At 39.4% G+C, this 11,834-nt stretch overlaps 3 protein-coding genes across 3 annotated transcripts in view; 1 reads left to right on the top strand and 2 right to left on the bottom strand.

The window, feature by feature from the left end:
• Positions 1-11,834, bottom strand: part of LOC146464653 (oxaloacetate decarboxylase, mitochondrial-like) — a 40,948-nt gene that overhangs the window by 23,953 nt on the left and 5,161 nt on the right. The window lies entirely within an intron of this gene.
• LOC146464655 (stimulator of interferon genes protein 3-like) lies at positions 6,988-10,086 on the top strand. Its single transcript, XM_085129464.1, has 2 exons — positions 6,988-8,003; positions 8,833-10,086. The coding sequence occupies exons 1-2, from the start codon at positions 7,068-7,070 to the stop codon at positions 9,001-9,003; spliced, it is 1,107 nt and encodes a 368-aa protein (XP_084985590.1). The 5' UTR covers positions 6,988-7,067; the 3' UTR covers positions 9,004-10,086.
• LOC146464654 (uncharacterized) lies at positions 10,087-11,735 on the bottom strand. The gene is made up of 3 exons (XM_085129477.1): positions 11,279-11,735; positions 11,109-11,205; positions 10,087-10,598 (listed from the first exon to the last, which is right to left on the bottom strand). The coding sequence occupies exons 1-3, from the start codon at positions 11,344-11,346 to the stop codon at positions 10,113-10,115; spliced, it is 651 nt and encodes a 216-aa protein (XP_084985603.1). The 5' UTR covers positions 11,347-11,735; the 3' UTR covers positions 10,087-10,112.

Raw genomic sequence — 11,834 nt, 5'->3', positions numbered from 1 at the left:
ATTGGAATGACGTTTTGACAAACTTCACCCAATGTTTGGTCCAAAGCAGAAATAGAATGGAGCCATGAGTGTTGCCATAGCAACATCATTTTATAGGAAACTTTTGAATGCAGAGGTCCACACAACGCAGGAATTAAACTTGCTGGTAATTTTGCCGGATCTCTCTTGTGAAAGACCTCGTGTCAGGCGTCAGTTGAACGTGAAAATACAAAACTGAATGCAAGGCTGGCACTACGGCAAAGGGCAGATTTATTAGTGGCCAATATTTCGACTAATAGAATTAGTCTTCCTCAGGGCCAGAGCTATACTGAAGGAAAATATAATAACGGCTCCTTAAATTAAAGTTTGAAAAATACATGGAAAAACATGATTGGCTAACACATGATATGATGACAGCGTATTTGTAAATATGAGATAACAAAAATATACTAACGGCTCCTAAAATTAAAATTTGAAAAAATATATGCAAAAAAATGATTGGCTAATACATGACATGAAGACAGCGTTCTTGTAAATATGAGATAACAAAAATATAGAAGTGTATAATCAAGGTTCAGCGTTCGTTTTTCCTGTTAATGCCTTCTGGAGATAACGTTTTCCCTCTATGAATTAGAAAAGCCTCGCGTGCCTTCCGGCGGGAGGCATTGATGGTGGGTTGTAGTTCGAGAGGGATAAGTCGCATGTCCGCAGAAGAGTGACCTGGTAAGTTGAAGTGTGTAGGGACTGCTGCTGTGGAGTTGGCGTGATGTGGGTTGTTTGTCGCTTGTCTGTGTTCTGTGAACCTTTCACGGATCGTGCGTTTGGTTTCCCCTATATACTGTTTTTTACATTTTTTACATTCAATCATATATGTAAGGTTAGTAGAATTACAGGTTATATGTTGTTTTATTTGTCTTGTTTCGCCGGTGTTGCTAAAAGTGTACGAAGTTCTTGCATCGTCAATGTAAGGGCAAGTGAGACATCCATGAGTGGAGTTGCAGCGGAAAGTGCCAGAGGTGAGCTTGGGTGTCGTGTTAGGGTTCTTTAGTTTTGCTCGAACCAAAAGGTCGCGAAGGTTTGGTGAACGACGGTAAGCGATGAATGGTTTATCTTTGAATATTTTTTGAAGGCGATCTGTGGAGTTAAGAATAGGTTGTTTCCTGTGAAGTATTTCTTGGATATTGGGTAGTGCTGGGTTATAAGTGATGGTGAAGGGGACTGGGGTGTTGGATTTATCTTTATCATGATTATGTTCCTGTAATGTCTCACTTCTGGGTATCTGTTTGGCTCTTAAGATTTGTTCTTTCACAAAACGGTCTTTATAGCCTCGTTTTGTTAAATATGAGAGCAATTCTGCTGATCGATGTTCGAAGAATTCGTCTTTGGAGCAAATCCGACGTAAACGGAGAGCTAGGCTGTAAGGGATGGCTTTTTTTGTATGATAAGGATGACTTGAGGAATGGAGTAAATACTGGTGTTTGTCTGTAGGCTTGCAATAGAGATCGGTTTCGATTTTTCCATTTTCGAGTTGAATATTAACGTCCAGGAAAGGAATAGAAGTTGTAGATCGTTCACTAGTGAACTTAATAGTAGGGTGGATGTTGTTGAGGTATGTGATGAAGTGGTCTAGCTTTTCTTCTCCGTGTGTCCAGACCATCAGAATGTCATCTATGTACCGGAGCCAGAGAAACGGTTGATCAGCGTAATCCTTTAGTGCTTTTCTCTCAAATTCCCCCATAAACAGGTTTGCGTAAGCAGGTGCCATTCTGGTCCCCATGGCCGTACCATGTTGTTGTATAAAATGTTCGTCGTTGAAGACAAAGTTGTTCATAGTAAGAATCATTCTTAGAAGGTCGCAGATAGATTCCGTAGGGACGGATTTATCAGTTCGTTGGCCAAGAGCTATATTACATGCGTTGATTCCTTCGTTAGTAGGGATGTTCGTGTATAGAGATGATACATCAAGGGTAACAAGTATGGCATTGCTGGGGAGGGCGTCGATGTCTTTAAGTTTGTTTAACAGGTGGGTGGTGTTCTTTACATAAGATGGCAGTGACTGCACCAAAGGATTAAGATGGAAACTAACGAATTCCGATATCTTTTCAGTAGGATGCCCATTTGCTGAGACAATGGGTCGACCTGGATTTCCGGCTTTGTGGATTTTAGGTAGGATATAAAAACGACCAGCTTTAGGATCTTGAGGGGTTAAGTAGTTGTGAGTTTCTTTGTCTATAATGCCCTCAGAAAGAAGCCTTTTGAGGTAGAAACGTACCCTTTTGTTGATACCTTCGATGCTGTCATCATATCATGTGTTAGCCAATCATGTTTTTCCATGTATTTTTCAAACTTTAATTTAAGGAGCCGTTATTATATTTTCCTTCAGTATAGCTCTGGCCCTGAGGAAGACTAATTCTATTAGTCGAAATATTGGCCACTAATAAATCTGCCCTTTGCCGTAGTGCCAGCCTTGCATTCAGTTTTGTATTTTCACGTTCAAGTGACGCCTGACACGAGGTCTTTCACAAGTGAGATCCGGCAAAATTACCAGCAAGTTTAATTCCTGCGTTGTGTGGACCTCTGCATTCAAAAGTTTCCTATTTGCTTCTACAAGCGTCCACCGGTCCCCTGTCTGGATCCGCTCAATTAAACATCTGGTCACATCATGGGCATTGATACCAGTGCTTGGAGGAAAATCATCGGCTCCTTCTACCTCACTAACCAAAATAACCGTCGAATCTCAATTTCATCCAAGGGTAAGGTCACTCGCTCCTCTCTACAAATCACCAAGGATGGCTGTTATCCCGTCTCATTCATTCTACTGATATCCGTTTTGGCTATTGTCTTCACAAACATTATATTGGCCTCACACTTTTACGAGTCTCCCTGTGTACCACTGCTGAAACATTGCAAGTCTACCCCTGCTGAGCATCGCGATACCTTTCATGGCTTCATACCTCGTGTCGAGTCTTCAGCAGAGGTGTTACACAGCACATCGATCACGCTCATCCCTTATGAGCTTCTCCTACTCGCTATGGATATCAATCCGAACCCGGGACCTCCATTTTCTTTTACCAGAGATTTTTCTTCTCTTACACCAGCGGTAAAACAGACATTTAATCTGTACAAACGTACTGCTACGAAAGTCACGCGACATGAATTTCATCTTAAAACTTATCAATTTTATCTGCAAGAGAAATTTATTCCTAAAGGTCTGAAGCCCAAGCTACGCCCCGCTATTGAACCTGTCAGTGAAGATTTCTTCTTAAAATGGAATGACAACACAAATCAACTTGGTTTTCTCCAACTGCGCCTTTTAAAAGAAGAGTGCATAAAGAAACTCACAAGCCTAAACAAAACTAAAGTTGACCTGCACTTCCAATTACGTGGCCTTTGCGAACATGAAACATTTTCCTGTCTAATGAACTTTGTTTCTGAGATAGTGTCTCATTTACAATCCACACTCAATGTCAAGTACCTGACCAAAATAGGAAGAGACTCCTCGTCAAACGCCAATAACGCAATAGTATATTATCCCACTGATTTCCCTATTTATATCGAAGAAGTTGACAAATTTTTAACGATACCTTATCAACAAGACACGGACACAAACACTGAGCGAACAAATCAAACTGATTGTAATAGTCCCGACCGTAGAACGCTGGAAAATCAACAACTTCCCATCAACTCAGCAACACAAAACAACCAAGAAGATAACACAAGAAATAAACGTAGAAAAACACGCAGAGTTCGCCGATCTAACTCTTTTTCTAGAAATAAAACACCAATTCGCCTTGACACATCCACCGTTATTAACCTCTCAAACGTCACAATGACTGACGATGAAATACTTCTTTTGTCAAGAGGTCTAACCTTTTGTCCGACCCCTAGACACATCGACTGGGCTCAGGTTAAAGCTGACATCAATGATTTTTCAAGACGTCTGCGATTGAAAGAGTATTTCTACAACGAAGAGAAGACACAAGAATTAACACCTAATCCATTCCGCCTCAAAAGTACTTGGTGTCCTCCGTCAGACCGTGATCGAATTCTCAACATTTATATCGACACCCTAGAAACAGACATTATGAACGCCAAACCAACACGCATCCGTGACAACTTAACCCGCAGAGAACGTCACGCCCTTAAAAAACTACAACGACGAACGGACATCATCATCAAACCTGCTGATAAAGGATCTGGTACTGTGGTGATGGACAGACAAGACTATTTAAACGAATGCTACAGACAATTAAACAATCAACAGTTCTACAAGAAAGTCAACGAAGATCCTACCGAAGGTATCAACAAAAGGGTACGTTTCTACCTCAAAAGGCTTCTTTCTGAGGGCATTATAGACAAAGAAACTCACAACTACTTAACCCCTCAAGATCCTAAAGCTGGTCGTTTTTATATCCTACCTAAAATCCACAAAGCCGGAAATCCAGGTCGACCCATTGTCTCAGCAAATGGGCATCCTACTGAAAAGATATCGGAATTCGTTAGTTTCCATCTTAATCCTTTGGTGCAGTCACTGCCATCTTATGTAAAGAACACCACCCACCTGTTAAACAAACTTAAAGACATCGACGCCCTCCCCAGCAATGCCATACTTGTTACCCTTGATGTATCATCTCTATACACGAACATCCCTACTAACGAAGGAATCAACGCATGTAATATAGCTCTTGGCCAACGAACTGATAAATCCGTCCCTACGGAATCTATCTGCGACCTTCTAAGAATGATTCTTACTATGAACAACTTTGTCTTCAACGACGAACATTTTATACAACAACATGGTACGGCCATGGGGACCAGAATGGCACCTGCTTACGCAAACCTGTTTATGGGGGAATTTGAGAGAAAAGCACTAAAGGATTACGCTGATCAACCGTTTCTCTGGCTCCGGTACATAGATGACATTCTGATGGTCTGGACACACGGAGAAGAAAAGCTAGACCACTTCATCACATACCTCAACAACATCCACCCTACTATTAAGTTCACTAGTGAACGATCTACAACTTCTATTCCTTTCCTGGACGTTAATATTCAACTCGAAAATGGAAAAATCGAAACCGATCTCTATTGCAAGCCTACAGACAAACACCAGTATTTACTCCATTCCTCAAGTCATCCTTATCATACAAAAAAAGCCATCCCTTACAGCCTAGCTCTCCGTTTACGTCGGATTTGCTCCAAAGACGAATTCTTCGAACATCGATCAGCAGAATTGCTCTCATATTTAACAAAACGAGGCTATAAAGACCGTTTTGTGAAAGAACAAATCTTAAGAGCCAAACAGATACCCAGAAGTGAGACATTACAGGAACATAATCATGATAAAGATAAATCCAACACCCCAGTCCCCTTCACCATCACTTATAACCCAGCACTACCCAATATCCAAGAAATACTTCACAGGAAACAACCTATTCTTAACTCCACAGATCGCCTTCAAAAAATATTCAAAGATAAACCATTCATCGCTTACCGTCGTTCACCAAACCTTCGCGACCTTTTGGTTCGAGCAAAACTGAAGAACCCTAACACGACACCCAAGCTCACCTCTGGCACTTTCCGCTGCAACTCCACTCATGGATGTCTCACTTGCCCTTACATTGACGATGCAAGAACTTCGTACACTTTTAGCAACACCGGCGAAACAAGACAAATAAAACAACATATAACCTGTAATTCTACTAACCTTACATATATGATTGAATGTAAAAAATGTAAAAAACAGTATATAGGGGAAACCAAACGCACGATCCGTGAAAGGTTCACAGAACACAGACAAGCGACAAACAACCCACATCACGCCAACTCCACAGCAGCAGTCCCTACACACTTCAACTTACCAGGTCACTCTTCTGCGGACATGCGACTTATCCCTCTCGAACTACAACCCACCATCAATGCCTCCCGCCGGAAGGCACGCGAGGCTTTTCTAATTCATAGAGGGAAAACGTTATCTCCAGAAGGCATTAACAGGAAAAACGAACGCTGAACCTTGAATATACACTTCTATATTTTTGTTATCTCATATTTACAAGAACGCTGTCTTCATGTCATGTATTAGCCAATCATTTTTTTGCATATATTTTTTCAAATTTTAATTTTAGGAGCCGTTAGTATATTTTTGTTATCTCATATTTACAAATACGCTGTCATCATATCATGTGTTAGCCAATCATGTTTTTCCATGTATTTTTCAAACTTTAATTTAAGGAGCCGTTATTATATTTTCCTTCAGTATAGCTCTGGCCCTGAGGAAGACTAATTCTATTAGTCGAAATATTGGCCACTAATAAATCTGCCCTTTGCCGTAGTGCCAGCCTTGCATTCAGTTTTGTATTTTTATCATTTTATAGACCACCCTGTGTCTTTCTTGTGGTGCAAATTATGCTGTTGCCAAGTTTCAATTACGTAGGCACATTCTTTCCAAAGAAATTTATGATTTTGTGAGTTGTCTCCATGCTGTTACCACTAAAATGACGTCATCATTTCCTCATTTGCATATTACAATAAATTAAATATCTTAACCTCTTTCCCAGTGAAATTATATCTCTTCAACGAGAGAAGATATCACAAAACTAAAAACACCATCCTTCTTCATTTTACAGTGTAATTGCATGGCTTTTCAGGTATAAAGCTAAACTTGTTTGTTTGTTTTTTTTCTTAAAAAACAAGTTTTTTTTGTTAAGCATCTTTGAACTGCAATACAAGGGTACTGGCGCTATAAAAATATTATTATCATCATTATCATTATTATTATTATTATTATTATTATTATTATTATTATTTAATTATTATTATTATTATTATTATTATTATTATTATCATTATTATAATTATTCGATATTTGGAACAGTTGAATGACGCAACCTCGCTCCCAGGTTCCTCTCTCTTCCTCCCTCGACGGGAACGAGGTTGTGAATGACGTCTTCTGGCAAAATAATAATTTGCAATTGGGGATTCCCCGTTTCCAAGTAGCTAAAAGACGGAATTTATTATTCACGACCACGCCTCATCTCCTGTAGAAACATCGAGTCGAGGAGTGTATCGCTCAAATAATTGATTGTGTCATGGATCCACAACAGCAGAATAATGGATTTGGACCACTTTCCAAGCCTCGTGGCAATTATGCTGTGATCTCTGCCGCAGTTGTGATCGTAATTTCTGTTGCTGTCCTTATCGGGATAACAGTCGCACAGCCTTCAGGAGCAGAAGAAAGCAAAGACAAAATCGATTTGCTGATCTTCGGAACTGCTCCTCTTATCTTGAGTTTTACTCTCGGTGAGCTTGTGCGAAGAATGTGCTTGCTTATCGAAGAGCTACGACACAAACAGACTCGATATGAAGGAAGTTGGAAGAATGTTTTCACTTCTACTTTCACTTTCAACTATGGCCGTAGTATTTTCGTTGTCTCCATTTTATCCCTTCTGATCGTATGCTATTCCTTGTATAAGAATTACAACACCTTCTTCCGTCCAGATTACGTGATCTTGTTTTTGCTGAACTGCTTCGTAGTCCCTCAGCTGTTGTTTCTTGTTGGTTTCCGAGATCTTTCCATCGTGGAAATATCGCAGATCAACGAGAAAGAAAACAAAAACGTGGCAGATGGTCTCGCTTGGAGCTACTATTACGGCTACTTGAAGTTGGTGCTTCCAGAACTGGAAAATCAGATCACAAAATCCAAGAGGGAAATCCGTGAGAAAATCACCAAGAAAAAGCTGTTTATCCTGCTGCCTAAAACCTGCTACACCTACGATACAATTGAGAAGTCTGACTCAAGAGTGAAATGCGCTGGTGCCCTCGAGCCGCTGGAGATTACTAGAGGTGGGATACTCAAGAGGCCTTACAAGCACACGGTGCACCGAATAGAGATGCCACGCCGAGACAATTCCGGGGAGGTAGACGAATACCACGTCATCATGGAATATGCTACCCCGCTTATGTCCTTGTACGACATGTCTAAAAACCCAGAGGCTGGATTGAGCCGCCAACAGCGAGATGAGCAGGTATGTTGTTTTACTCAGAATGGCAAATTGTTGGGGGAAATATTTAAAAAGTTTATAATGGGGAAGGGCCAAAATCGACTATTACCCTGCACTTCCCTTTCCATGAGAGGTTTTTGGGTTGAAGCCCCCTCCAAATCTACATTTGACTTGCAAGATTCTGAGACACTTGGACAGTTTGGAAGTCAAGTGCAGTGCTATAAAAATAAAACAAGTCAGTGCTTTTGTTTTGAAGCTACAAATAGAACAAGTAATTAAAATGAATAAGGTAATTACACAAGGTGAGCATTGCCTACCAGTTTGAACATCGCTCCACTTTCCAGTGTCGTAATCTCACTTGGGAGGTTGTTGTAATCAGTGATGGTCCTCAGCCAGAAACTGTATTTATACTTTTCACATGCTACCATGATGATGATCAGGATGAATTTCAAGGGTTGAGAAAGGCATCTTTGAAGGAACACTCTGTGGATATTCCAGTTTAGTTTTATACTTTGCTTAGTTATAAAGGCTGCCCTTGGAATTTCCAACGATCTTCCATGTGTTGGGTATTTTCTGTTTGTCAAAATTAAATTTCCTTCCCAGGGGGTAGCCTGTGCACAGGCTACAGTGGGGGTACTCCTCGGTATTTTAAGCAGGGGTGTATGGCTGAGTTCGCCAAATCCTGATCCTATTTCAGACCTAAATGGCTCAAAAACCAATACTGTTTGGAGCCACAATATCCATATACCTGATATGCAGCGTAGGGGAGTACCCCCTACCATAGAATGCCTTGTACAAAGACAGTATAATGGGCATAACAGTAATAATTTATTTTTCTTGTTTATTTGGACAGGTGATGCTGTTCGTCCACAAACTGAAAGAAATTCTGGGTGGTTGTAAAGACTTAGAGGGAAAGTATGAATTGGTGACCATCTCAGGAGAAGAGAATCAAATAGCAGATGTGATTGTGCAAAGGCATCATGATGCCGATGTACAGCTGAATGAAGGAGCTAAAGATAAGTGAATCTGATGCACATCCAAAGGTTGTCACGGTTTACTTTTCCATCATGCAATGATCCAATATCAATTGATTCCGACATTGATGAATGACAGTTACCCTGAAGGTGATAGCTTTTCAGTCATTGGCGTAAAGCAATTGTAGACAGACAGACAGATAGCCTTAATTTTCACTTGATCGATTTTAAAGCTAAAAGCTTGTGGGGTCAAGCATAAAATAAGAGTTATTTTAAAATATACTTAGTATATTTTAGTATGATAAAATAAGTGGACCACTAAAACAATAATAACAAATGTTTCCACAACAACATAAACACTGAAGTTTAGCTTCAATGTTGATCGCATCTTGATGTACTAACATAAAATCTTTCTGTCCTTGTAGCAATCAAAATTACCTTGTCATGCATTGATATTTAATTTTCTTGATTTTTACAATAAGCTACGAATTCCAAAAATACACCCTTAAAGGCTAATAGTAAATCAAAGAACTTTTTTTGGCGTTTATACTTGTGAAGGGTTAATTTGTTTCCAGTTAAGGCTCATTATTAGGAGGAGTTCACTATAAATATTGAAGGGATGAATACACAACCATCTTATATAAATTTATATTTTTAAGTTGATTTTTCATTTCACTCAAAAAGTGACTGAATGTTTGCATGTGGCCTTCTGATTAATCAAAGAACAATGTATGTGTTGTATTTCTTCGCTGCAAAGCATGTGTCCGCTTTTTTCTTTTCTCTCAAATAAATTTATGACTCGATAGCTTGGCCTTGTTTTCTTGAAAACTAAGCGTAAACCAGCACAAAAAAAGAGCAATGTTCTCAGAGAAAATTAAAGGCCACATTATAATTAATTAATTTACTAATTAGGGCACTTCTTGAGCAAAATGAAAAATCAACCTAAAATTTGACAGAAGATTGTTATGCACTCAGCCCTTCAATTGCTTGGGTTACATAACTGTGAATGACTTAGTTTAATTGTTTATTAAATGCAGTTAATACAGTGATAAAGTTACACATATTACTAAACTTAAAATAGTAATATTATGCTGTTGTAACTTAGGAAAATTGAGTAAATTTAAACACTGAGACACAGTTTGCTTTAATTTATTCTTTTCTATTGTATGACAGGAAATGTCATCTCAATTTTATCCATCAGACCACACACTATAGTTTGGCCAGGTTTGACTGGTGACACACCCTGTGGAGTCCCTGTCAAAATTAAATCCCCTTCCTCTAGAGTCATCCTCAGACTGATGTAACTTATCAGATGAGGGATCTTGAAGATGAAATCTTGTGTATTGCCATCTTGTTTCATTTCACCATCAACCTTGAGCCATAGGTGAACGTTATCAGGGTCTGGAATCTCTGCCTTTGGGATGAATTCACTGATAGGCAATGCAGTGTCAAATCCTTTAGCAAATGTCCACGGCCAGCCATGTTTCTTGGCTTTATCTTGAATATCTCGAGCAGTCATGTCTATAGCAAGCGCATATCCTCCTACATGATCCATGGCATTTGATTCTGAAATGGATGCTCCTGTTTTGCCAATCACAACAGCAAGTTCTACCTCATGATGCAGCTGGTTACAGCCTGGAGGGATCTGAGAAAAAGACTTAAAAAAGTTAAAATCTTACATTTCTCACTATACCAATAACATTTGCAAAGTTTAAAACTGGAAAAAGATATAAACATAGCAAAATACAAATATTTAGACAGGAAAACTAAGTGTTTTCCAGTGATGATTACATAAAAGTGCCAACCAATCGGTATCCCAATATAGTATAGGCAGTATGTGGGATATTAACAATAATTAGAGACGACTAAGACATCCGATGAAAATCCTGCAGTAGCAGCCTAGTTCCTAGTACTGTTGTTCTCTTCCTCTCATGATGAACATATTAAAAGTATGCATAAGGGAATGGGAATGGGCTGTGCATATATATTGGCTGTGCATTAATTTGCACCCCTGAGACAAAAAGATTGTTCAAATGACCCTTGTCAGTTCCTTTTTTGGCAATCAAATGCCCCTATCCTAACCTCATCATAGCTATCAGTCGTGACACCACATATGAAATTGAGAAAGACTTTTTAATATTTTTGAGACTTTTACCTTAATTTTGCCGCCTTGCTTTAGGTACCTTGATGGTGGTTTAAGGAATATTAATGGATTCTTAGGTATAGGATTTCCTAATTCCGCAGCGTGTTCTCTGTCAAATAAAGATGAAAAAGTTCATTTTGTTGTGCCTTGCATGGTGTTCCTATCATTTTATGTTTCCAAACCTGAAATTTGTTCCTACTTCAACAACTTTCCGCCCAAAACTCCATAAACCTTCGAAGTGGGCTGCCATTTTTATCGATGTACACTTGACCAATGAGAACTAGTCTTTGATTGTACAATGATCCATCAAATGAAAAGTGTAGTACCATGTCTTCGAGAAAATACTGGAAATCACCTTTGCCTCAGGCAGTCTTAGCGAGGTATCTACCTTCAAGGGAGTTAGCGACAGACTGATGAAAAAAATTATAACCTTTGAACTGAGGAACTATCCAGCTTGTCACAAGTGGCTGGACAAGAATATTGTGACTTAAAAACCGAGTCAACTCAAAGGCCTTCTGAGCTCCAGAATGACTATGGGCGATTTTTGGCCATTCGCAAGATCAAATGACATTTTTGACAGGAAAACCTCAAGAAAGCGCACAGGAGCCAAGATACAAAGTGAGGGCATAAAGGAACTGGGACTGGAACTGTCAGTTCACCTCCAATCCAAAGTTTAGCGTTTTCAGCACTTGTCCATACAACTTCACCCAAAGTTTCAAGGAGTTCCTTATGAAAAAG

This window comes from Pavona decussata, unplaced genomic scaffold, assembly GCF_977016875.1.
Source record: "Pavona decussata unplaced genomic scaffold, jaPavDecu1.1 SCAFFOLD_161, whole genome shotgun sequence".
NCBI classification, from domain to species: Eukaryota; Metazoa; Cnidaria; class Anthozoa; order Scleractinia; family Agariciidae; genus Pavona; species Pavona decussata.
This window is presented reverse-complemented; position numbering and strand designations above follow the sequence as displayed.